Raw genomic sequence first — 26685 nt, 5'->3', positions numbered from 1 at the left:
ATAATTATTGTACACAGATTTAGAAGATATAGTGTACACAAAAAACAACCCAGCGCTGGGTAAATAGTAGACAGAACACGTTGGGTTATTGAGCTATCATCAGCGTTTGTAAGTACTTAAGTAAAAATACTTTAAAGTACTACTTAAGTCGTTTTTTGGGGTATCTGTACTTTACTATTTATATTTTTGACTACTTTTACTTTTACTTCACTACGTTCCTAAAGAAAATAATGTACTTTTTACTCCATACATTTTCCCTGACACCCAAAAGTATTCGTTACATTTCAAATGTTTAGCAGGACAGGAAAAGTATCTAATTCATGCACTTCTCAAGAGAACATCCCTGGTCATCCCTACTGCCTCTGATCTGGCGGACTCATTAAACACAAATGCTTTGTTTGTAAATTATCTCTGAGTGTTGGAGTGTGCCCCTAGCTATCCGTAAATTTAAATAACAAGAAAATGGTGCCATCTGGTTTGCTTAATATAAGGAATGTGAAATGATTTATACTTTTACTTTTGATACATAGGTATATTTTAGCAATTACATTTACTTTTGATACAAGTATATTTAAAGCCAAATACTTTTCGACTTTTACTCAAGTAGTATTTTACTGGGTGACTTTCACTTACTTTAGTCATTTTCTATTAAGGTATCTTTTCTTTTGAGTATGACTTACTGGTCCCCTCCCCCCGTGTCAAAAACTTCAATTCAGGAGGCGGGATTGTTAAGGGGATAGGGTGACATCACCATAACTCTAATTTTAATACAACATCGGAGAAGGCGTGTTAGCAGAGGGCCGTGGTTTATATAGCTAGATAGCTACTCTACTGGTGCCAAAATGTTACAGTAGGGGTGTCAGCAAATATAATTAAAAGTTAACACTATTTTTTTATGGCAAATATACTTATATGTTTCCCCTTTTATCTGTGTCTGGTGTTAACTAGTTACTGGCTAGCTAGGCCTTAAGCCAGCGTGGAACAAAATGGGGGGGGGGGGTCATTCAAAACTCTGACGCAGTTGTGATGTCAACACATCCGTCAGTGCCACTGTGAACTGCATTACTAAGTGACATGTAAAATGGGAGATGTTTAAAATATTATTGAGCAGATTTTTACTGCAACACTGTATTCAAGTTGCTTTACATAGGTGTTTTAAAGCGCTGTCAGTCAAGGCATACCATGAATACAAGCTCTCTGCCCACTCAGCCTGTCTTTTCAATCATCCTGGTAGTTAGCCATGAGAGAAATTACTTTTTCTCAATTTTTTTGTATTTCTATCAACCCAAAAATATTATTAGTGATATTTTAGTCACTCAAAAGGCTATTTTACATGAGAGTCAGAATGCCTGTTCAGGACCTTTAAAAAAGACAAATCCTTAAAGGACCCAGCACGAAAGTGAATAGAAACCCAACTGATGCTTAAATTAACCCATGTTTGACCACCCGTGAAAGTAAATGTCATTAATGTTCATCATGTTAAGTTTGTACACTGCAAATTTAAATGTTCAGCACTTTTGCCTAATTACATACTTTTATATACTGTAAAGTGAATAACATTATTATTGAAATATAACTAAGTGGTAAATATTCCAACATTGGGATATGTATAGAGACTTAAAGAATTCATACTCTTGTGTAAGCTTTATTAAAGGTACAAAAGTGTCAGTGCTCAACCTTAACATGTGTTGACAATATAACAGAACAGATTAACAGGAATTACATTTACTATCACGGGTGGCCAAAAAGAACAAAACAAAAGCCACGCCCCTACTAAACCATGCCTCTAACCTGGTGAATCATTGCTCAATAACCCAGTAAAAACAACCCAATTTAAAGAAAACGATGTGTTGTTTGTGACCGAACGGGCTGGGTCAAAATAACATAACGTGGGTTCTGTCCAATATCCATCATTTACATAAGTATTCAGACCGTTTACTCAGTACTTTGTTGAAGCACCTTTGGCAGCGATTACAGCCTCGAGTCTTCTTGGGTATGACGCTACAAGCTTGGCACACTTTTATTTGGGGAGTTTCTCCCATTCTTCTCTGCAGATCCTCTGAAGCTCTGTCAGGTTGGATGGGGAGCATCGCTGCAAAGCTATTTTCAGGTCTCTCCAGAGATGTTCGATAGGGTTCAAGTCCGGGCTCTGGCTGGGCCACTCAAGGACAATCAGATAATTGTTCCGAAGCCACTCCTGCGTTGATTTGGCTGTGTGCTTAGGGTCGTTGTTCATCTTTCTCTCGATACTGACTAGTCTCCCAGGGATGGTGCCAGGTTTCCTCCAGACGTAACGTTTGGCATTCAGGCCAAAGAGTTCAATCGTGGTTTCATCAGGCCAGAGAATTTCGTTTCTCATGGTCTAAGAGTCCTTTAGGTGCCTTTTGGCAAACTCCAAGCGGACTGTCATGTGGCTTTTACTGAGGAGTGGCTTCCATCTGGCCACTCTACCACAAAGGCCTGATTGGTTGAGTGCTGCAGAGATGGTTGTCCTTCTGGAAGGTTCTCCCATCTCCACAGAGGAACTCTGGAGCTCTGTCAGAGTGACCATCGGGTTCTTGGTCACCTCCCTGACCAAGGCCCTTCTCCCCCGATTGCTCAGTTTGGCCGTGCGGCCAGTTCTAGGAAGAGTTCCAAACTTCTTCCATTTAAGAATGATGGAGACCTCTGTGTTCTTGGTACCCTTCCCCAGATCTGTACCCTGACACAATCCTGTCTCAGAGCTCTACGGACAATTCCTTCAACCACATGGCTTGGTTTTTGCTCTGACATGCATTGTCAACTGTGGGACCTTATATAGACAGGTGTGTGCTTTTCCAAATCATGTCCAATCAATTGAATTTACCACAGGTGGACTCCAGTCAAGTTGTAGAAACATCTCAAGGATGATCAACGGAAGCAGAATGCACCTGAGCTCAATTTCGAGTCTCATAGCAAAGGGTCTGAATACTTATGTAAATGAGGTATTTCAGTTTTTTATTTGTAATACATTTGCAAAAAATCTAAAAACCTGTTTTCGCTTTGTCATTATGGGGTATTGTGTGTAGATTGATGAAAAAAATGCATTTAATCCATTTTAGAATAAGGCTGTAACGTAACAAAATGTGCAAAAAGGGAAGGGGTCTGAATACTTTCCGAATGCACTGTATATCACTATAAGGCCATGACATAATCCATTGACAGTACTGCTTTGTAATGTCAATAAACAAATCCTATACACAACAAAATACTAAAATGTAAATAAGTATAAATATTTTGATCCCTTAATCTGAAACATGTTATAAGGGTTAAGTGTTTATAAGCCAGATAAGGCCTGAGCTTTATTGTAATGGTAATGTTTTCACAGGACAGTAATCTAAAGCTTAGTCCATTCTCAGAGTTTGTGGCCTACAGCCCACTGCAACTATCGTAGCAAGCTATCCTTATTACAATAGCATTAGCGACCTCTTTCGCTTGCGCTCTTTCAAGGACAGTTAAGTCCTTGGCCCTGTTTTGCGAGACTGACCAGTAAATTGTGTGTTTGGCTGAGAAACAGTAAGAGTGGTGTGTCCAGCTAGCCAGGCCTGTAGAGGCTGTATGGTTATTATGGAGTATTGAGACTGTTGACTGATCTGGACAGGACATGCCTACTATTCATTAGACCAATGACCTAATGTCCTGGTAGTGGTACTGGTAGAGTCCTGCTGTCAAAGATATATCAAGATAGGGTAGGTCTCCCGGGTAGAACCGAGCATTGGAGAAGGAGAGTAGCAGAGGTGAAGCGTAGAGGAATAGAGAAATCTGAGGTAAAACAGTAGAGCTCATTGTAGAAAATAAACAGTCAAAACCTCTCCGTTACAGCATTCACTTACAGCACAGCATTCAATTAACATACTCCTCTCTACTATTTTCTATGCTTTCCTGCTCCTCTCTTACTCACTATGCCCTCCTTCTTTCCCTCTCTCTTTCTCTCTCCCTCCTCTCTCTTTCACTCTCGCAGCTCTCTCGCTCTCTCACACTTTCCCGTGCTCTACCCGCCTACTCCCCCCCACCCCCCCCCACACTCTCTCTGGCTGCGCTGACTCCCTCAGCTGTTTTCAGTTGCCCTGTGTGCAGTGTGCAGTGTAGACAGGGCTAGGCTGAGCTGGGCTATGTTGAGGGCATATAGTGAATCTGTGTGGTGAATCTGTGAGGACTACAGAAGGAGTGTCTCAGTGCAGACTCTGTTTCCCAAACTAACTGGATTAGGAACTGGAACATAATGGACCTGTTTTTCTATACTAACTAAAGACAGAGCTTTAAGCGAGAGCAGGCTGGAAGAGAGAAAATAGAAAAACATATAGAGAGTCAACACTGGAGAACTGCTGGAGCAGAGACCCACGTCAAGACTGATCTCTAGCCCAGCTCCCCTCACTCTCCCTGGGATCGGTATGGTGGGACTCTGCCTCTGACCTCCAACACTGGGGTGATGTGAGTCTGTTGTTTGGGTCCTGTTTAGCTCAGTTCAGTCCCAGTTAGTTAAGTTTGGCTCAGTTCTGTTTGACTTGCTTAGGCTGGCCCTCTATGACACTGACCCATACCCCTGCTCCATTTGCAGGTTCTGTGTCTCTGGAACCCCTGACCCCTAACCCCTGAACCTAGGACAGGTTCTGGTACGGTTTTGTGAATTACTGGACTGAAGGGACTTCTGTTTGGCAGTATTTCAGGACTTGAGGATTTTTATTCTCTGGAAACTCTACCCCTGATCTTTGACTGCTGAGACCTATTCTGTCTTCTGGAGGACTGGTGCTTCAGGGACCTGTCTGGCCTCTCTCTCCCTAGGATCATGGCCTCTCTCTGGGGCACAGTGGTGCTGCTGTGTGGGGTAGTGGCACTCTCTGGAGCCCAGCAGGCAAAGAGCAATGTTCCCCGGCTAAAACTCTCTTATAAAGGTGAGTCCACCTTACCCCGACATTTACTGTACCATGTTCCTTTCCTGTGTCTACTATTACTCTACAAGAATAATCCTCTATGGTTACTGTGTCCTCACCAACTGCTCTCTATGTTTACTTGTCTGTATGCATGTCTAGCAGGGACAAAGGTTTCTGTGGCTGTTTGTATTGAGAAAGAGCAGAAGCAGAATTGATATGATATGATGTTGTTTCTATTTTAGATCTATGTAGGCTATACATTGAAATATAGCAGGACTCATGTCTAATATCTGTGTCAAGATAAAGTGCAACCCATATTTCCGTGATGTTGTTTGGTTGCTTTTAGATGGCTTTATAAATAACATTTTGAGCACAACCATAATCTAGCTGCAATGACTTTCTTTTTTACTAAAAACGAGAGATGCATGTTTGGTATGATCATTGGATTGAATAAGACATCTCATGTACAGCTTATGCACTCTGCACCATAGATATTTTTGATGTGTGTAGGTGCACACTGTCTTTTTCCCTCAGTATTCCATGTGCCACATCTCTGATCAGAGACATGCTTACTAACCGTGGGATCTGTTACAAAATATATTTGTTGACCATGGAGTAGATCAGAATGGATTTATATCAGAGTAGTTCTGTAGGAATCTGTTTGATCACACTGGATCGAATCTGTTAGATCACCATAGAGCCTCTGTGATTAAAGTGTCTCTGTAGACTACTCACTGTGACCAGCTCTGGGAGATACATAGATCTGCCCTGATATCCACCTCTAGAAAACTATACACTGGTTATATTTTCTACTTTTCCACTGTGTGGTATAAGTCAGGTGGAACCGAAAGTTGTCTTATTTCATAGAATGCTTTATCAGAGCATCCACATAATCAGCAATGTGTATGAATGTACAATACTATCTGCTCTCTACTGTTGTCAGTTTGTTAATAAAGAGAGATACCAGAGTCTGACTTGCCAGTGTTTAAGTGAAGTAATATTAATCTGTCTATCCTTCTCTCGTTTTCGTGGTTGTCGTTTTTCCGCTCTGTCGTTCCCTGCATGGTAATTATGGTGAGGATGAATGGTGTAAGTCGGTCTCAACAGATGGCTCTCCCAAACAGACACATTTCTCTCTCAGCACCACCACACTCATATCTACGCATACGCACACACACACACAGACACAAATACACACACACACATATAAACACACGCATGCACTCTTTCGCTCTCTCTCGCATGCATGCACACTCACATGCACCTTGGCCATCTGTAGGTAATGATACCTGTGTGTGTATGTATCAGTCATCTCTAAATCACACGCCTTCTGTGATTTCTCTATTAGACCACAGCACTACAAAGAACTACACATACACAGCAGCACAGACCTGCATAGAGCTCAGGGTAGAAAGTCAGTCTCTGATATGGATCTGTTCATACTGAGTGTTGAATTATCAATATAGGCTTAAACGTTGCTGTGGATAAAACCTAAAAACATTTTTTATTGCTAAACATTTGTGGAGCAAGATGTGAGGTGTGTGGGTCTGTATATGTGGCTTCTGAGTGTTTGTGTGTGTGTGGTTGGTCTTCTCTGTGCACGACAGGTCCGGGGAGTGTAGGAACCCTGACCCCTACAGGTGGCACTCAGCACACACACACACACGCACACGCACACTCCCACGCGCAGACACAAACACACACACACACACACACACACGCGCAGACACACACACACACACACACACACATACACACACATATACATACATACAGTTGAAGTCGGAAGTTTACATACATCTTAGCCAAATACATTTAAACTCAGTTTTTCACAATTCCTGACATTTAATCCTAGTAGAAATTCCCTGTTTTAGGTCAGTTAGGATCACAACTTTATTTTAAGAATGTGAAATGTCAGAATAATAATTAATTTATTTCATCACATTCCCAGTGGGTCAGAAGTTTACATACACTCAATTAGTATTTGGTAGCATTGCCTTTAAATTATTTAACTTGGGTCAAACGTTTCGGGTAGCCTTCCACAAGCTTCCCACAATAAGTTGGGTGTATTTTGGCCCATTCCTCCTGACAGAGCTGGTGTAACTGAGTCAGGTTTGTAGGCCTCCTTGCACACACACGCTTTTTCAGTTCTGCCCACAAATGTTCGATAGGATTGAGGTCAGGGCTTTGTGATGGCCACTCCAGTACCTTGACTTTGTTGTCCTTAAGCCATTTTGCCACAACTTTGGAAGTATGCTTTTGGTCATTGTCCATTTGGAAGACCCATTTGCGACCAAGCTTTAACTTCCTGACTGATGTCTTGAGATGTTTCTTCAATATATCCACATCATTTTCCTTCCTCATGATGCCATCTATTTTGTGAAGTGCACCAGTCCCTCCTGCAGCAAAGCACCACCCACAGCATGATGCTGCCACCCCCGTGCTTCACGGTTGGGATGGTGTTCTTCGGCTTGCAAGAACCCCCTTTTTCATCCAAACATAACAATGGTAATTCTGGCCAAACAGTTCTATTTTTGTTTCATCAGACCAGAGGACATTTCTCCAAACAGTATGATCTTTGTGCAGTTGCAAACCGTAGTCTGGCTTTTTTATGGCGGTTTTGGAGCAGAGGCTTCTTCCTTGTTGAGCGGCCTTTCAGGTTACGTCGATATAGGACTCGTTTTACTGTGGATATAGATACTTTTGTACCTGTTTCCTCCAGCATCTTCACAAGTCCTTTGCTGTTGTTCTGGGATTGATTTGTACTTTTCGCACCAAAGTATGTTCATCTCTAGGAGACAGAATGCATCTCCTTCCTGAGCGGTATGAAAGCTGCGTGGTCCCATGGTGTTTATACTTGCGTACTATTGTTTGTACAGATGAACGTGGTACCTTCAGGCATTTGGAAATTGCTCCCAAGGATGAACCAGACTTGTGGAGGTCTACAAATTCTTTTGAGGTCTTGATTTTCCCATGATGTCAAGCAAAGAGGCATTGAGTTTGAAGGTTGGCCTTGAAATACATCCACAGGTACACCTCCAATTGACTCAAATGATGTCAATTCGCCTATCAGAAGCTTCTAAAGCCATAACATAATTTTCTGGAATTTTCCAAGCTGTTTAAAGGCACAGTCAACTTAGTGTATGTCAACTTCTGACCCACTGGAACTGTGATACAGTGAATTATATGTGAAATAATCTGTCTGTAAACAATTGTTGGAAAAATTACTTGTGTCATGCACAAAGTAGATGTCCTAACCGACTTGCCAAAACTATAGTTTGTTAACAAGAAATTTGTGGAGTGGTTGAAAAACCACTTTTAATGACTCCAGCCTATGTGTATGTAAACTTCCGACTTCAACTGTACATACATACATACATAGCACACACACACCACATCCCCAACCCTAACTCTAACTGCAGAGGGCAATAGGACAGAGGGTCAGTGATGGGGGCGAGGAGCATGGTGGAAGTATAACAATGGCCTCCTTACCTTAACATGATCCTACAAGGTCCAACTGTAACAACTGCAGGCCAGCAGGACTGTAGGACTGCAGGGCAGCAGAGGGACAGGGTAGAGAAAGATGTATCACTGGTCGCCTGAGGTGAGGTTTTAATGGATTTCTGTACAGTGCCAGGGACATAATAACTAAAGCTTTGCTGTACAGTATGTCATACACGTGTCCTAGCCAGGAGAAGTGGAGGGCATATTGTTAAGTGTGTGGGAAATAGAGGAAGACAAAATGAGAGTTTGAAGGAGAAGAAATGAGAGGGAAGGAGAGTGAAAGAGAGCGTACTTTAGTTTCATGGCCAGTGAGGGGACTTCCAGGAGCTCTGTCTCTGTCAGACCTATCCACCCCTTTGATACCCGGAGCCAAGACACACGCAGATACACAGATACACAGACACACAGACACACAGATACACAGATACACAGACACACAGACACACAGACAGACACACACACACACACACACACACACTAAAACTCTCTCTCCCTCCCCCTTTCTCCCCTTTCTCTCTATCCTTCTCTCTCTCCTCCTGAGGTCATGTAAATCTTAGTAGTAATGTTATCCACTGGGTTTGTCTGGGTCTGAATAGACTTTTAATCAGAACATAGAATGAGGGAGGTTCATTTAAAACATTTTATCCATAAGTATGTTTATTTGTCTATGCTTTACCCATCAGTATCCCAGAGAGACAGATGACATGCTGAACGATGCTTGTGTGAAGCCTGGTGTTGTGGACAGTGACTGATGTGCTAGGAACATAGAGAGAAGGAACTGCCAGATGAGTCATAGTCGCCTGGATGTAAAACAGCATTGAGAACCAAATTTGAAATGGACACGATTTAAATGTATGGTCACCATTCATGTAACACATTAGATCTATACATCTCATGGGAGTGGGGAGCTATTTTCTAGTTTTCACAGGTATATTATTTTCCCTATTTAATCTTATAGCAAGCTTATGCTTGACGTGACTGTTATAGGTAGAGCAGACCATCCGATATGCCCTTAAATATTTTTATATGAAACCTGGAATAAAAATGTAAGAGGACCAGTGCTTCTATACTGAAACAAATCTCACATCTGTGCAGTTTGTGAGCGATGTTGTTAGGCTACATTGTATCGTTGTTTCTTCTTCAGAGCGCACTGGTGCACAAGTGATACATTTTACATTTACATTTTAGTCATTTATCCAGAGCGACTTACAGTTAGGGCATTCATCTTAAGATAGCTAGGTGGGACTCATTTTGCTTGACCGTGACAATCGCATGTTCTTTCAAGTTTTGCAGTGTGTGTTCTGAAGGTTTGCATTAAAATAAAGTGTATAGCCTATTAAATATCAGTGGAGGAGCCTATAGGCCTACTATTTCATTTTTTCAAAATGAACTTATTGGATCCCCTTCACCATGGAACGAACGCGCTATACAGCACAAAGCACGCCACATGATCTCCACCCCAGGCCACCCACTTAACCACTGCTTTGAGCTCCCATCAGGTCAGAGAAAACAGACAATTAAATGGAGGACATCACTATTATGAACAACTCCCCATATGGGCAGGTGTTGGGTGGGGTAGGAAAGGTAGCTGTCTGACTGTTCCTATTGTTTGTTTCCTGTTGTGTTTTCTATACGTTTTGTTTAGGCCTATGTGATGTGTTAGAAGTGCTATGATTTCCTCTTGTAGGACAAAAGTGAATCTGAATCGGAATTGGTTTTACTTTCCCATCATATGACAGTCATGATTCAAATGCATTGATATAGTTTAATTCAATCAATGAATCAAAGTTTAATGCTGGAATTATTTTATCCTTCATGGTATCAGGAGTGATAGCTCATAAACTGAAGAGAATTTCGGCCTATACGATAAGAATGGTTGCCTTTTTTCTCTCCTTGATACATTTCACACCATCCCAATTCAGACCCAAACACACATTTGATTTACACACACATGGGGACTTCATTAACATAATGTGGCATGTGATGGGTATGTGGTCTTCTCTATTCGCTACAGAAAATTGTAAAGGAGTAACGTTAGGAAACAAGAATCTCAACCTACAGTGGTCAAATGATTTGGCATAAATAGAAACAAGCACCAACAGTTTGATAAAAAGTATAAAACACGCATGTGAAAGATAAATTACAATATTAGTGGGAATATGTCCATGATAAAGAGAATGGGATATAATTAGATAAAGTAGAAAAAATATTATTTGAGATGCAGCACCACTTGTGTGTAGATCGCTATTTCTAAAATCAATATGGACAGCGCCCAGTGCTGAAAGTTGAGTAGGCAAATTAACAAGAGGGTTTTCTTAGACCACTAAGAATTAAGAGGTATAGGCTTAACTGTTTGACAGACGCAATTATGTTATCCATATTTTTGTCGGTATAGCTATTTCCTCCAATACTGTCACCATGCACTCCTTAAATAGGCTTACCTCCTTTCTGCGTCGGATTCAGGCGTCATGTTTGGGGTGGTAAATCTACTTCTGAAATTACCATGTTTATATTCATAATGACATCTCAGATTTAATTATTTGCATACAGTAACAGTTTATTTTCAAACAAGACACACTGGTTTGGCATTGGAGAAATAAGGTAAGATTAATATATTTAATAGAGTAAGTAGGCCTATTCGTAGAGACAAAGGTGATTTTAGATCGAAATTATTATGTTATTGTCATTGAATTGATTAGCACACTAACCACGTGTTAAATGTGTAGTGTAAGGCTATGAATTGGGCAGCTAGTAGGCTATTTGCTAATAGGCTAATTATGTTCTGGCTGGAGGCCAAACCTAGTTGCCATCCCCCGTTGTATATTTAAGCAATAAGGCACGAGGGGGTGTGGTATATGGCCAATACACCATGGCTATGGGCAGTTCCTATAGCATGACACAATGTGGAGTGCCTGTATACAGCCGTTAGCCGTGGTATACTGGCCATATACCACAAACCTTTGAGGTGCCTTAATGCTATTATAAACTTATTATCAATGTAATTAGAACAGTCAAAAATAATGTTGTGTCATACCCATGGTATACGGTCTGGTATAACACGGCTTTCAGCCAATCAGCATTCAGGGCTCAAATCACCCAGTTTATAATGTACATTTAATCACCCTGTTCACCATCACCATCATTCAGATCATACAGTGGGGAAAAAAAGTATTTAGTCAGCCACCAATTGTGCAAGTTCTCCCACTTAAAAAGATGAGAGAGGCCTGTAATTTTCATCATAGGTACACGTCAACTATGACAGACAAATTGAGAAAAAAAAATCCCGAAAATAACATTGTAGGATTTTTTATGAATTTATTTGCAAATTATGGTGGAAAATAAGTATTTGGTCACCTACAAACAAGCAAGATTTCTGGCTCTCACAGACCTGTAACTTCTTCTTTAAGAGGCTCCTCTGTCCTCCACTCGTTACCTGTATTAATGGCACCTGTTTGAACTTGTTATCAGTATAAAAGACACCTGTCCACAACCTCAAACAGTCACACTCCAAACTCCACTATGGCCAAGACCAAAGAGCTGTCAAAGGACACCAGAAACAAAATTGTAGACCTGCACCAGGCTGGGAAGACTGAATCTGCAATAGGTAAGCAGCTTGGTTTGAAGAAATCAACTGTGGGAGCAATTATTAGGAAATGGAAGACATACAAGACCACTGATAATCTCCCTCGATCTGGGGCTCCACGCAAGATCTCACCCCGTGGGGTCAAAATGATCACAAGAACGGTGAGCAAAAATCCCAGAACCACACGGGGGGACCTAGTGAATGACCTGCAGAGAGCTGGGACCAAAGTAACAAAGCCTACCATCAGTAACACACTACGCCGCCAGGGACTCAAATCCTGCAGTGCCAGACGTGTCCCCCTGCTTAAGCCAGTACATGTCCAAGCCCGTTTGAAGTTTGCTAGAGTGCATTTGGATGATCCAGAAGAGGATTGGGAGAATGTCATTTGGTCAGATGAAACCAAAATATAACTTTTTGGTAAAAACTCAACTCGTCGTGTTTGGAGGACAAAGAATGCTGAGTTGCATCCAAAGAACACCATACCTACTGTGAAGCATGGGGGTGGAAACATCATGCTTTGGGGCTGTTTTTCTGCAAAGGGACCAGGACGACTGATCCGTGTAAAGGAAAGAATGAATGGGGCCATGTATCGTGAGATTTTGAGTGAAAACCTCCTTCCATCAGCAAGGGCATTGAAGATGAAACGTGGCTGGGTCTTTCAGCATGACAATGATCCCAAACACACCTCCCGGGCAACGAAGGAGTGGCTTCGTAAGAAGCATTTCAAGGTCCTGGAGTGGCCTAGCCAGTCTCCAGATCTCAACCCCATAGAAAATCTTTGGAGGGAGTTGAAAGTCCGTGTTGCCCAGCGACAGCCCCAAAACATCACTGCTCTAGAGGAGATCTGCATGGAGGAATGGGCCAAAATACCAGCAACAGTGTGTGAAAACCTTGTGAAGACTTACAGAAAACGTTTGACCTGTGTCATTGCCAACAAAGGGTATATAACAAAGTATTGAGAAACTTTTGTTATTGACCAAATACTTATTTTCCACCATAATTTGCAAATCAATTCATTAAAAATCCTACAATGTGATTTTCTGGAGAAAAAAATTCTCATTTTGTCTGTCATAGTTGACGTGTACCTATGATGAAAATTACAGGCCTCTCTCATCTTTTTAAGTGGGAGAACTTGCACAATTGGTGGCTGACCAAATACTTTTTTTCCCCACTGTATACAGTGGGGAGAACAAGGATTTGATACACTGCCGATTTTGCAGGTTTTCCTACTTACAAAGCATGTAGAGGTCTGTAATTTTTATCATAGGTACACTTCAACTGTGAGAGATGGAATCTAAAACAAAAATCCAGAAAATCACATTGTATGATTTTTAAGTAATTAATTTGCATTTTATTGCATGACATAAGTATTTGATCACCTACCAACCAGTAAGAATTTCGGCTCTCACAGACATTTACATTTACATTTTAGTCATTTAGCAGACGCTCTTATCCAGAGCGACTTACAGGAGCAATTAGGGTTAAGTGCCTTGCTCAAGGGCACATTAACGTCATTTAGCAGACGCTCTTAGCCAGAGCGACTCAAAAATTGGTGCGTTCACCCTATAGCCAGTGGGATAACCACTTTACAATTGGGGGGGGGGGGGGGGGGGGGGGGGGGGTAGAAGGATTACTTTATCCTATCCCAGGTATTCCTTAAAGAGGTGGGGTTTCAAATGTCTCCGGAAGGTGGTGAGTGACTCCGCTGTCCTGGCGTCGTGAGGGAGCTTGTTCCACCATTGGGGTGCCAGAGCAGCGAACAGTTTTGACTGGGCTGAGCGGGAACTATGCTTCCGCAGAGGAAGGGGAGCCAGCAGGCCAGAGGTGGATGAGCGCAATGCCCTCGTTTGGGTGTAGGGACTGATCAGAGCCTGAAGGTACAGAGGTGCCGTTCCCCTCACTGCTCCATAGGCAAGCACCATGGTCTTGTAGCGGATGCGAGCTTCAACTGGAAGCCAGTGGAGTGTGCGGAGGAGGGGGGTGACGTGAGAGAACTTGGGAAGGTTGAACACCAGACGGGCTGCGGCATTCTGGATGAGTTGTAGGGGTTTAATGGCACAGGCAGGGAGGCCAGCCAACAGCGAGTTGCAGTAGTCCAGACGGGAGATGACAAGTGCCTGGATTAGGACCTGTGCCGCTTCCTGTGTAAGGCAGGGTCGTACTCTCCGAATGTTGTAGAGCATGAACCTGCAGGAGCGGGTCACCGCCTTGATGTTGGCGGAGAACGACAGGGTGTTGTCCAGGGTCACGCCTAGGCTCTTCGCACTCTGGGAGGAGGACACAGCGGAGTTGTCAACCGTGATGGCGAGATCATGGAACGGGCAGTCCTTCCCCGGGAGGAAGAGCAGCTCCGTCTTGCCAGGGTTCAGCTTGAGGTGGTGATCCGTCATCCATACTGATATGTCTGCCAGACATGCAGAGATGCGATTCGCCACCTGGTTATCAGAAGGGGGAAAGGAGAAGATTAGTTGTGTATCGTCAGCGTAGCAATGATAGGAGAGACCATGTGAGGATATGACAGAGCCAAGTGACTTGGTGTATAGGGAGAAAAGGAGAGGGCCTAGAACTGAGCCTTGGGGGACACCAGTGGTGAGAGCACGTGGTGCGGAGACAGCTTCTCGCCACGCCACTTGGTAGGAGCGACCGGTCAGGTAGGACGCAATCCAGGAGTGAGCCGCGCCGGAGATGCCCAGCTCGGAGAGGGTGGAGAGGAGGATCTGATGGTTCACAGTATCAAAGGCAGCAGACAGGTCTAGAAGGACAAGAGCAGAGGAGAGAGAGTTAGCTTTAGCAGTGCGGAGAGTCTCCGTGACACAGAGGAGAGCAGTCTCAGTTGAATGACCAGTCCTGAAACCTGATTGGTTTGGATCAAGAAGGTCATTCTGAGAGAGATAGCAAGAGAGTTGGCTAAAGACGGCACGCTCAATAGTTTTGGAAAGAAAAGAGAGAAGGGATACTGGTCTGTAGTTGTTGACATCAGTGGGGTCGAGTGTTGGTTTTTTGAGAAGGGGAGCAACTCTCGCTCTCTTGAAGACGGAAGGGACATGGCCGGCGGTCAAGGATGAGTTGATCAGCGAGGTGAGGTAGGGGAGAAGGTCACCGGAGATGGTCTGGAGAAGGGAGGAGGGGATGGGGTCAAGCGGGCAGGTTGTTGGGCGGCCCGCAGTCACAAGTCGCAGGATTTTATCTGGAGAGAGAGGGGAGAAAGAAGTCAAAGCATAGGGTAGGGCAGTGTGAGCAGGACCAGCAGTGTCATTAGACTTAACAAACGAGGATCGGATGTCGTCAACCTTCTTTTCAAAGTGGTTGACGAAGTCATCCACAGAGAGAGAGGAGGGGGGAGGGGGGGGGGGGGATTCAGGAGGGAGGAAAATGTGGCAAAGAGCTTCCTAGGGTTAGAGGCAGATGCTTGGAATTTAGAGTGGTAGAAGGTGGCCTTAGCAGCAGAAACAGATGAAGAAAATGTAGAGAGGAGGGAGTGAAAAGATGCCAGGTCGGTAGGGAGTTTAGTTTTCTTCCATTTCCGCTCCGCTGCCCGGAGCTCAGTTCTGTGAGCTCGCAGTGAGTCATCAAGCCACGGAGCTGGAGGGGAGGACCGAGCCGGCCGGGAGGATAGGGGACACAGAGAGTCAAAGGATGCAGAAAGGGAGGAGAGGAGGGTTGAGGAGGCAGAATCAGGAGATTGGAGGGAGAAGGATTGAGCAGAGGGAAGAGATGATAGGATGGAAGAGGAGAGAGTAGTGGGAGAGAGAGAGCGAAGGTTGCGGCGGCGCATTACCATCTGTGTAGGGGCAGAGTGAGTAGTGTGGGAGGAGAGCGAGAGAGAAAAGGAAACAAAGTAGTGGTCGGAGACTTGGAGGGGAGTTGCAGTGAGATTAGTAGAGGAGCAGCATCTAGTGAAGATGAGGTCAAGCGTATTGCCTGCCTTGTGAGTAGGGGGGGACGGTGAGAGGGTGAGGTCAAAAGAGGAGAGGAGTGGAAAGAAGGAGGCAGAGAGAAATGAGTCAAACGTGGACATAGGGAGGTTGAAATCCCCCAAAACTGTGAGGGGTGAGCCATCCTCAGGAAAGGAACTTATCAAGGCGTCAAGCTCGTTGATGAACTCTCCAAGGGAACCTGGAGGGCGATAGATGACAAGGATATTAAGCTTAAATGGGCTAGTGACTGTGACAGCATGGAATTCAAATGAGGAGATAGACAGATGGGTTAGGGGAAAAATTGAGAATGTCCACTTGGGAGAGATGAGGATTCCTGTACCACCACCCCTCTGACCAGATGCTCTCGGGGTATGCGAGAACACATGGTCAGACGAGGAGAGAGCAGTAGGAGTAGCCGTGTTTTCAGTGGTGATCCATGTTTCCGTCAGCGCCAGGAAGTCGAGGGACTGGAGGTTGGCATAGGCTGGGATGAAGTCAGCTTTGTTGGCAGCAGAACGGCAGTTCCAGAGGCTGCCTGCGACCTGGAACTCCAGGTGAGGGGTGCGTGCAGGGACCACCAGGTTAGAGAGGCAGCAGCCGCGCGGTGTGGTGCGTTGTTTGTGTAGCCTGTGCAGAGAGGAGAGAACAGGGATAGGCAGAGGCATAGTTGACAGGCTGTAGCAAATGGCTACAAAAATGCAGAGGAGATCGGAATGAAATGAGCTAAGCATCTGGGAGAGGAGAGAGGGGGGGCCTCCCTCACCAAAAACTTCTACCTCAGAAACTAAAATTGTTTCACTGAACCACCCGAACAAAAACTCTCCCAACTTCCACCTTTAGAAATCAGAATTGTTGTGAACCACAGTTGTTCAATGTTTAAAGGAATAGACTCAACCCACTTTATTCAGCTAGCTAACTATGACACCATAGCTGACTAGCATGCTAGCATCCAATAACACACAGTTTAACACACAGTTAAGCACCAATACTTGGTCACAACAAACCCCCAATAGTGTGTTAACTAGCTAACTAGCATGCTAGCATCCAGTAACACACAGTTTAGCACAAACACTTGGTCACAGCAAACCACCAATAGTGTGATAACACACTAAACAGATCATTTGTGTCTGTGTCAAGTTCCTTTCATGACGCAGCAATGATTCAACGTTGGCTAGCTAGGACAAGTATATTGTAATTAGCTACTACCGTACAGTTCGCTGGTCGTGTTGGGTAGCTAGCAATGGCCACTGTGTTGACTTTGTTTGAAGAACGGCTAGCTAGCTAGCTTCGTGCTACACCCGGCACACAATGGCTACTGTGTTGACTCTGACTCTGTTCGAAAAAAAAAAAAACGGCTAGTTAGCTCGCTTCGTGCTACAGCCGGCACGGCGGAAGACACTGCCAAGACACAGTAACTACCCACGATACCTAGCTATGACGCCGTAGCTAACTAGCAAGCTAGCATCCATTAACACACAATTAGCACCAATACTTGGTTACAACAAACTGCCAAGAGTGTGTTAGCACACTAAACAGATAATTCATGTCCGTGTCTAGTTCCTTTCATAACGCATAACGCAGCAAAAATTAAACGTTGGCTAGCAGCACATTAACATTGGAAACCGCTAATCGTTACCAGTAGCTACCCGCTAGCTAGCTAGCCTCGTGCTTCGATACTAACCTACAATTACCTACGGAAACCTACAATAACAACAATACTAACCTATAATAAATACAATACCTAACTACAACTAACTACCAACCTACGATCTAATATATGGTTAAGCTTTATTCAAACACCATATGAGAAGCTCTCCACCGTTGCTAATCGTTACCAGTAGCTACCCGCTAGCTAGCTAGCCTCGTGCTTCGATACTAACCTACAATAACCTACGGAAACCTACAATAACAACAATACTAACCTATGATAAATACAATACCTAACTACAACTAACTACCAACCTACGATCTAATACATGGTTAAGCTTTACTCAACACCATATGAGAAGCTCTCCACCGTTGCTAATCGTTGCTAATCGTTACCAGTAGCTACCCGCTAGCTAGCTAGCCTCGTGCTTCGATACTAACCTACAATAACCTACGGAAACCTACAATAACAACAATACTAACCTATAATAAATACAATACCTAACTACAGCTAACTACCTACCTACGATCTAATACATGGTTAAGCTTTACTCAACACCAAATGAGAAGCTTACCTCCTGCTTACCTCCAGCTAGAGAGCTAGAGAAAAACACTACCTCTCCCGACTGCTGCTAGTTTATCTTTAAGAAGCCCTCCTGTTCTCCACTCATTACCTGTAATAACTGCACATGTTTGAACTCGTTACCTGTATAAAAGACACCTGTCCACACACTCAATCAAACAGACTCCAACCTCTCCACAATGCCCAAGACCAGAGAGCTGTGTAAGGACGTCAGGGATAAAATTGTAGACCTGCACAAGGCTGGAATGGGCTACAGGACAATAGGCAAGCAGTTTGTGAGAAGGCAACAACTGTTGGCGCAATTATTAGAAAATGGATCTCACCTCGTGGGGCATCAATGATCATGAGGAAGGTGAGGGATCAGCCCAGAACTACACGGCAGGACCTGGTCAATGACCTGAAGAGAGCTGGGACCACAGTCTCAAAGAAAACCATTAGTAACACACTACGCCGTCATGGATTAAAATCCTGCAGCGCACGCAAGGTCCCCTTGCTCAAGCCAGTGCATGTCCAGGCCCTTCTGAAGTTTGCCAATGACCATCTGGATGATCCAGAGGAGGAATGGGAGAAACTCATGTGGTCTGATGAGACAAAAATATAGCTTTTTGGTCTAAACTCCACTCGCCATGTTTGGAGGAAGAAGGATGAGTACAACCCCAAGAACACCATCCCAACCGTGAAGCATGGAGGTGGAAACATCATTCTTTGGGGATGCTTTTCTGCAAAGGGGACAGGACGACTGCACCGTATTGAGGAGAGGATGGATGGGGCCATGTATCGCAAGATCTTGGCCAACAACCTCCTTCCCTCAGTAAGAGCATTGAAGATAGGTCGTGGCTGGGTCTTCCAGCATGACAACGACCCGAAAACACACAGCCAGGGCAACTAAGGAGTGGCTCCGTAAGAAGCATCTCAAGGTCCTGGAGTGGCCTAGCCAGTCTCCAGACCTGAACCCAATAGAAAATCTTTGGAGGGAGCTGAAAGTCCGTAATGCCCAGCGACAGCCTCGAAACCTGAAGTATCTGGAGAAGGTCTGTATGGAGGAGTGGGCCAAAATCCCTGCTGCAGTGTGTGCAAACCTGGTCAAGACCTACAGGAAACGTACGATCTCTGTAATTGCAAACAAAGGTTTCTGTACCAAATATTAAGTTCTGCTTTTCTGATGTATGAAATACTTATGTCATGCAATAAAATGCAAATTAATTACTTAAAAATCATACAATGTGATTTTCTGGATTTTTGTTTTAGATTCCGTCTCTCACAGTTGAAGTGTACCTATGATAAAAATTACAGACCTCTACATGCTTTGTAAGTAGGAAAACCTGCAAAATCGGCAGTGTATCAAATACTTGTTCTCCCCACTGTATAGTGCTAAACTTGAAGAACTCATGGATGTTTCGGTGAAGTGAAATTATGTTGTTGCTCACCAGTGCGCTCTGAAGAAAAAACTATTATACAATGTAGCCTAACAACATCGCTCGCAAACTGCACAGATGTGAGATTTGTTTCACTATATAAGCACTGGTCCTCTTACATTTTTATTCCAGGTTTCATATCAAAATATTTAAGGGCATATCGGATGGTCTGCTCTACCTATAACAGTCACTCCAAGCCGGGTTGCTACAGTAGAAGATTGAAATGGGAAAATAAAATACCAGTGAAAAAACTATGAAATACCTCCCCAATACCTTCTGATGTACAGTATATATTTAATGTATTACATGAATGGTGACCACAGCCCTTCCGAAAATACATTTAAATCGTGTTTTAATGGGAAGAAAATCCACCCTGCTCCATGTATTCAATGTATTCCATATCAAATGTTGCCAGTGCTTCTTTACTTTTGGGCTATTATGACGTATCTGGTAGTTCCTTCTCTGTATGTTCCTAGCTGATGGGACATGGGATGTTGTTGCAGCATCTAGAACACTTCACTGTTCATTGTCTATACTCCACCCCTCAGACAGATCATGTGTGTTGACATGATCAGGAGATGCTTTATCTGTTGTCACCGAGCAGACACACAAAGCCAGCCATGTGGATGTCAGCTGATCTACAGTACCAGTCAAAAGTTTGGACACACCTACTCATTCAAGGGTTTTTCTATATTTTTACTATTTTCTACGTTGTAGAATAATGGTGAAGACATCAAACCTATGAAATAATACATATGGAATCATGTAGTAACCAAAAAACTGTTATAAAATCTAAATGTATTTTATATTTGAGATTCTTCAAAGAGCCACCCTTTGCCTTGATGACAGCTTTGCAGACTCTTGGCATTTTCTCAACCAGCTTCACCTGGAATGCTTTTCCAACAGTCTTGAAGGAGTTTCCACGTATGCTGAGCACTTGTTGGCTGCTTTTCCTTCACTCTGCTGTCTGACTCATCCCAAACCATCTCAATTGGGTTGAGGTCGGGGGATTGTGGAGGCCAGGTCATCTGATGCAGCACTCCATCACTCTCCTTCTTGGTAGAATATCGCTTACACAGCCTGGAGGTGTGTTGGGTCATTGTCCTGTTGAAAAACAAATGATAGTCCCACTGAGCCCAAACCAGATGGGATGGCGTATCTCTACAAAATGCTGTGGTAGCCATGCTGGTTAAGTGTGCCTTGAATTCTAAATAAATCACAGACAGTGTCACCAGCAAAGCACCCCCCACACCATACCACTTCCTCCTCCATGCTTTACGGGGGAACTACACATGCAAAGATCATCCGTTCACCCACACCGCATCTCACAAAGACACTGCTGTTGGATCCAAAAATCTCAAATTTGGACTGCAGACCAAAGGACAAATGTCCACCGGTCTAATGTCCATTGCCCGTGTTTCTTGGGCCAAGCAGGTCTCTTCTTCTTATTGGTGTCCTTTAGTAGTGAGTTATTTGCAGCAATTAGACCATGAAGGCCTGATTCTGTCACACCCTGGCTCTGGGGACTCTATATGTTGAGCCAGGATGTGTAAATTCTATGTGTTTATGTTCTGTGTGGGAGTTCTAGTTGTGGTATTTCTATGTTGGCCAGAGTGGCTCCCAATCAGAGGCAACGAGTGTCAGCTGTTGCTGGTTGTCTCTGATTGGGAGCCATATTTAAACAGTCTGTTTCCCTTAGTGTTTGTGGGATCTTGTTTCCGTTTGGTTTGTTTCTGTGTTAACCGTAGGACTGCACGTTCCGTTTATTGTTTTGTTGTTATATTATCACTAAAGATAATAAAGTTAAGTATGTTCGCAACTAACGCTGCGCATTGGTCTACTCCATATAACGATCGTGACAGAAGATCCCACCATACCAGGACCAAGCAGCGTGTCCAGGAACAGGCAGCCTGGACATGGGAGCAAATATTGGACGGGCAGGGGTCCTGGACCTGGGAGGAAATCCAGGCCGGGATGGATCGCCGTCCATGGAGTGAGACGGTAGAGGCGCGACGGAGAGAGGAGCAACGGCGTCAACAATGTCGTCGTCGGACGGACGAGAGGCAACCCCAAACATTTTTTAGGGGGGGGCACATGGCATGGACGATGGGGCTGCTGGAGGCAGATAAGGGGCGAATTCAGAAGGCCACCAGGTTACGGGAGCCATTGGTGAGAAGAGGGAAGGAAGATATAGAGGCACGGCGAGAGGTAGTGAGGTGTATTGCCAGTCCGGTCCGGCCCGTTCCTGATCCCCGTTTAAGGCCAGTGGTGTGTGTTCCCAGTACGGTCCGGCCTGTTCCTGCCCCTCGCACCAAGCCTACGGTGTGCGTCGCCAGCCCGGCCTGGCCTGTTCCTGCCCCTCGCACCAAGCCTACGGTGTGCGTCGCCAGCCCGGCCCGGCCTGTTCCTGCCACTCGCACCAAGCCTACGGTGCGCGTCGCCAGCCCGGCCCGGCCTGTTCCTGCTCCCCCCACCAAGCCTACGGTACGCGTCACCAGCCCGGCCCGGCCTGTTCCTGCCACTCGCACCAAGCCTACGGTGCGTGTCGCCAGCCCGGCCCGGCCTGTTCCTGCTCCCCGCACCAAGCCTACGGTGCGCGTCACCAGCCCGGCCCGGCCTGTTCCTTCCACTCGCACCAAGCCTACGGTGCGCGTCGCCAGCCCGGCCTGGCCTGTTCCTGCCACTCGCACCAAGCCTACGGTGCGCGTCGCCAGCCCGGCCCGGCCTATTCCTGCCCCTCGCACCAAGCCTACGGTGCGCGTCGCCAGCCCGGCCCGGCCTGTTCCTGCCACTCGCACCAAGTCTACGGTGCGCGTCGCCAGCCCGGCCCGGCCTGTTCCTGCCACTCGCACCAAGCCTACGGTGCGCGTCGCCAGCCCGGCCCGGCCTGTTCCTGCCACTCGCACCAAGTCTACGGTGCGCGTCGCCAGCCCGGCCCGGCCTGTTCCTGCCACTCGCACCAAGCCTACAGTGCGCGTCGCCAGCCCGGCCCGGCCTGTTCCTGCCACTCGCACCAAAGCTACGGTGCGCGTCGCCAGCCCGGCCCGGCCTGTTCCTGCCACTCGCACCAAAGCTACGGTGCGCGTCGCCAGCCCGGCCCGGCGTGTTCCTGCCACTCGCACCAAGCCAGGGGTGCGAGTCGTCAGCCCGGTCCAGCCCGTTCCTGCTCCATGCACCAAGTCAGGGGTGCGCATCGTCAGCCCGGTCCGGCCCGTTCCTGCTCCACGCACCAAGCCAGGGGTGCGCATCGTCAGCCCGGTCCGGCCCGTTGCTGCTCCACGCACCAAGCCAGGGGTGCGCATCGTTAGCCCGGTCCGGCCCGTTGCTGCTCCACGCACCAAGCCAGGGGTGTGCAGCGTCAGCCCGGTCCGGCCCGTTGCTGCTCCACGCACCAAGCCAGGGGTGCGCATCGTCAGCCCGGTCCGGCCCGTTGCTGCTCCACGCACCAAGCAAGGGGTGCGCAGCGTCAGCCCGGTCCGGCCCGTAGCTGCTCCACGCACCAAGCCAGGGGTGCGCATTGTCAGCCCGGTCCGGCCCGTTCCTGCTCCACGCACCACGCCAGGGGTGCGCATCGTCAGCCCGGTCCGGCCCGTTCCTGCTCCACGCACCACGCCAGGGTTGTGCGTCGTCAGCCCGGCACAACCCGTGCCTGGGTCACCGGTGCCTGGTCAGGTACCGGTCAGCTGCTCCACACCGGAGCTGAAGCTATCCGCTCCGACGATGTCCAGTTCAGCTCCAGCCAGCGGGGCAGACCGGACCAGGGGCGCTACGGGGGGATTATTGGAGGGTGGTGGTCTAGCCCGGAGCCGGAACCGCCTCCGAGGAGGAATGCCCACCCAGCCCTCCCCTGGTTTGTTTATGTTCAGGCGCGGTCGCAGTCCGCGCCTTTGGGGGGGGGTACTGTCACACCCTGGCTCTGGGGACTCTATATGTTGAGCCAGGGTGTGTAAATTCTATGTGTTTATGTTCTGTGTGGGAGTTCTAGTTGTGGTATTTCTATGTTGGCCAGAGTGGCTCCCAATCAGAGGCAACGAGTGTCAGCTGTTGCTGGTTGTCTCTGATTGGGAGCCATATTTAAACAGTCTGTTTCCCTTAGTGTTTGTGGGATCTTGTTTCCGTTTGGTTTGTTTCTGTGTTAACCGTAGGACTGCACGTTTCGTTTATTGTTTTGTTGTTATATTATCACTAAAGATAATAAAGTTAAGTATGTTCGCAACTAACGCTGCGCATTGGTCTACTCCATATAACGATCGTGACAGATTCACACAGTCCCCTCTGAACAGTTGATGTTGAGATGTGTCTGTGATTTGAATTCTGTGAAGCATTTATTTGGGCTGCGTTTTCTGAGGCTGGTAACTCGAATGAACTTATCCTCTGCAGCAGAGGTAACACTGGGTATTCCATTCCAGTGGCGGTCCTCATGAGAGCCTGTTTCATCATAGCGCTTGATGGTTTTCACGACTGCACTTGAAGAAACTTTAAAAGTTCGTATTGACTGACCTTCATGTCTTAAAGTAATGATGGACTGTCGTTTCTCTTTGCTTATTTGAGCTGTTCTTGTCGTAATATGGAATTGGTATTTTACCAAATAGGGCTATTTTCTGTATACCCCCCCTACCTTGTCACAACATAACTGATTGGCTCAAACGCATAAAGAGGGAAAGATATTCCACAAATTAACTTTTAAGAAGGCAAACCTGTTAATTGAAATGCATTCCAGGTGACTACCTCATGAAGCTGGTTGAAAGAATGCCAAGAGTGTGCAAAGCTGTCATCAAGGCAAAGGGTGGCTATTTGAAGAATCTGAAATCTAAAATATATTTTGATTTGTTTAACACTTTTTTGGTTACTACATGATTCCATATGTGTTATTTCATAGATTTGATGTCTCTACTATTATTCTACAATGTTAATAATAGTAAAAATAAAGAAAAACCCTTGAATTAGTAGGTGTGTCCAAACTTTTGACTGGTAGTGTACAGTGCCCTCCACTATTATTGGCACCCCTGTTTAAGATGTGGTCGAGGACTTCCAAAAATTCTCCTTTTTTTTTAAACAACATAGAACCCAAATGCAAAAAAAAGAGAAAAATCCAACCTTTTATTTAAGTACATTACTTTGGTGTAAAAAACAAAATCACACATTTAGAAAAAAAAAAAACTTGAAATCATGTGTCCCACAATTATTGGCACCCCTAACAATTCCGCTGAAAATTTTAATTGATTTTTTTTTAAATATATTTTTCTGTAGTTGCTAAAGTTGGTCAGGGTATCTAGGAACTTTTAATTAGTAATTCATGACTTCCTGTTTCCCTGGGGTATAAATATTATGTGACACAGAGGCCTAATTCTCTTACCCATTTGTCAACATGGCAAAGACAAGAGAACACACCATTCAAGTAAGGCAGATTTGTGTCGACCTTCATAAGTCAGGCAATGGCTACAAGAAAATAGCCACTCGCCTTAACTTGCCCGTATCTACAGTCAGAGGAATCATTAAGAAGTTTAAAACAACTGGAACAGTGACAAACAAGGCTGGAAGAGGTCCCAAGTTTATCTTGCCACAACGCACAGTGAGGAGGATGGTAAGAGAAGTAAAAAAAAGTCCTAAGCTCACTGTCACAGAATTGCATCAAAGAGTGGCATCTTGGGGTCACAAAGTATCCAAAACAACCATCAGACACTCTCTACATGCCAACAAGCTGTTTGGGAGGCATGCAAGGAAAAAGCCTTTTCTCACTAACACTCACAAACGTAAACGTCTGGCGTTTGCTAAGCGGCACTGGGACTTCAACTGGGATCGTGTGCTTTGGTCAGATGAGACTAAGATTGAGCTTTTTGGCAACAAACACTCTAAGTGGGTCTGGCGTAAAACAAAAGATGAGTATGCCGAAAAGCACCTCATGCCCACCGTGAAGTATGGTGGAGGATCTGTGATGCTGTGGGCCTGTTTCTCTTCCAAAGGCCCTGGGAACCTTGTTAGGGTGCTTGGCATTATGAACGCTTTGAACTACCAGGACATTTTAAATAAAAACCTGATGGCCTCTGCCAGAAAGCTGAAGATGGGTCGTCATTGGGTCTTTCAGCAGGATAATGATCCAAAACATGTGGCAAAATCTACACAAAAATGGTTCAGCAGTCACAAACTCAAGGTCCTCCCATGGCCATCTCAGTCCCCAGACCTCAACCCAATCGAAAACCTGTGGGGCGAGCTAAAGAGGAGAGTGCATAAGAGAGGACCCAGGACACTGGATGATCTAGAAAGATTGTGCAAAGAAGAATGGTCAAAGATCCCTCTCTCTGTGTTCTCCAATCTTGTGAAATGTTATAGGAGGAGATTAAGTGCTGTCTTGTTGGCAAAAGGGGGTTGTACAAAGTATTAACATCAGGGGTGCCAATAATTGTGGGACACATGATTTCAAGTTATTTTTTTCTAAATGTGTGATTTTTTTTTTTACACCAAAGTAATGTACTTAAATAAAAGGTTGGATTTTTCTCTTTTTTTGCATTTGGGTTCTATGTTGTTTAAAAAAAAAAGAAAATTTTTGGAAGTCCTCGACCACATCTTAAACAGGGGTGCCAATAATTGTGGAGGGCACTGTATATGAACAAGGCCTTGAGATATAGGGCTCCATACAATACTGGCTCATATGTTTTATTGCTTAGATGTGCTTCTGATATTTTCTATGGCCGCACTTAACGCTCCCTATAACCTTCAGTCCAGAGACAAACAAAGAAAGAGAGAAAGAGAGAGAATGTAGGGTACAATTGTTCATTTATACAGTGATGGAAAAAAGTGATTTGCTTATTTTGTACGTTTGCCCACTGACAAAGAAATGATCAGTCTATCATTTTAATGGTAGGTTTATTTGAACAGTGAGAGACAGAATAACAACAAAAAAATCCAGAAAAATGCATATACATTTTTTTTCTAAATTGATTTGCATTTTAATGAGGGAAATAAGTATTTGACCCCCTCTCAATCAGAAAGATTTCTGGCTCCCAGGTGTCTTTTATACAGGTAACGAGCTGAGATTAGGAGCACACTCTTAAAGGGAGTACTCCTAATCTCAGCTTGTTACCTGTATAAAAGACACCTGTCCACAGAAGCAATCAATCAAACAGATTCCAAACACTCCACCATGGCC

General features: G+C 45.1%; 1 protein-coding gene across 1 annotated transcript in view; it reads left to right on the top strand.

Annotated features, from left to right (window-relative positions):
* Nucleotides 1-4804: 4804 nt before the first annotated feature.
* LOC311136886 (semaphorin-3ab-like) overlaps nt 4805-26685 on the top strand; it is a gene marked incomplete at both ends in the record, with an annotated part of 52295 nt that continues 30414 nt past the window's right edge. The window contains one exon of the mRNA XM_084171200.1: nt 4805-4910. Coding sequence (XP_084027326.1) covers nt 4805-4910 — 106 coding nt within the window. The remainder of the gene's footprint in view (nt 4911-26685) is intronic.

Source organism: Coregonus lavaretus (assembly GCF_964263955.1).
Source record: "Coregonus lavaretus genome assembly, chromosome: 11".
NCBI classification, from domain to species: Eukaryota; Metazoa; Chordata; class Actinopteri; order Salmoniformes; family Salmonidae; genus Coregonus; species Coregonus lavaretus.
The sequence above is the reverse complement of the archived record's forward strand: the minus strand, read 5'-3'. Positions and strand labels throughout refer to the sequence as shown.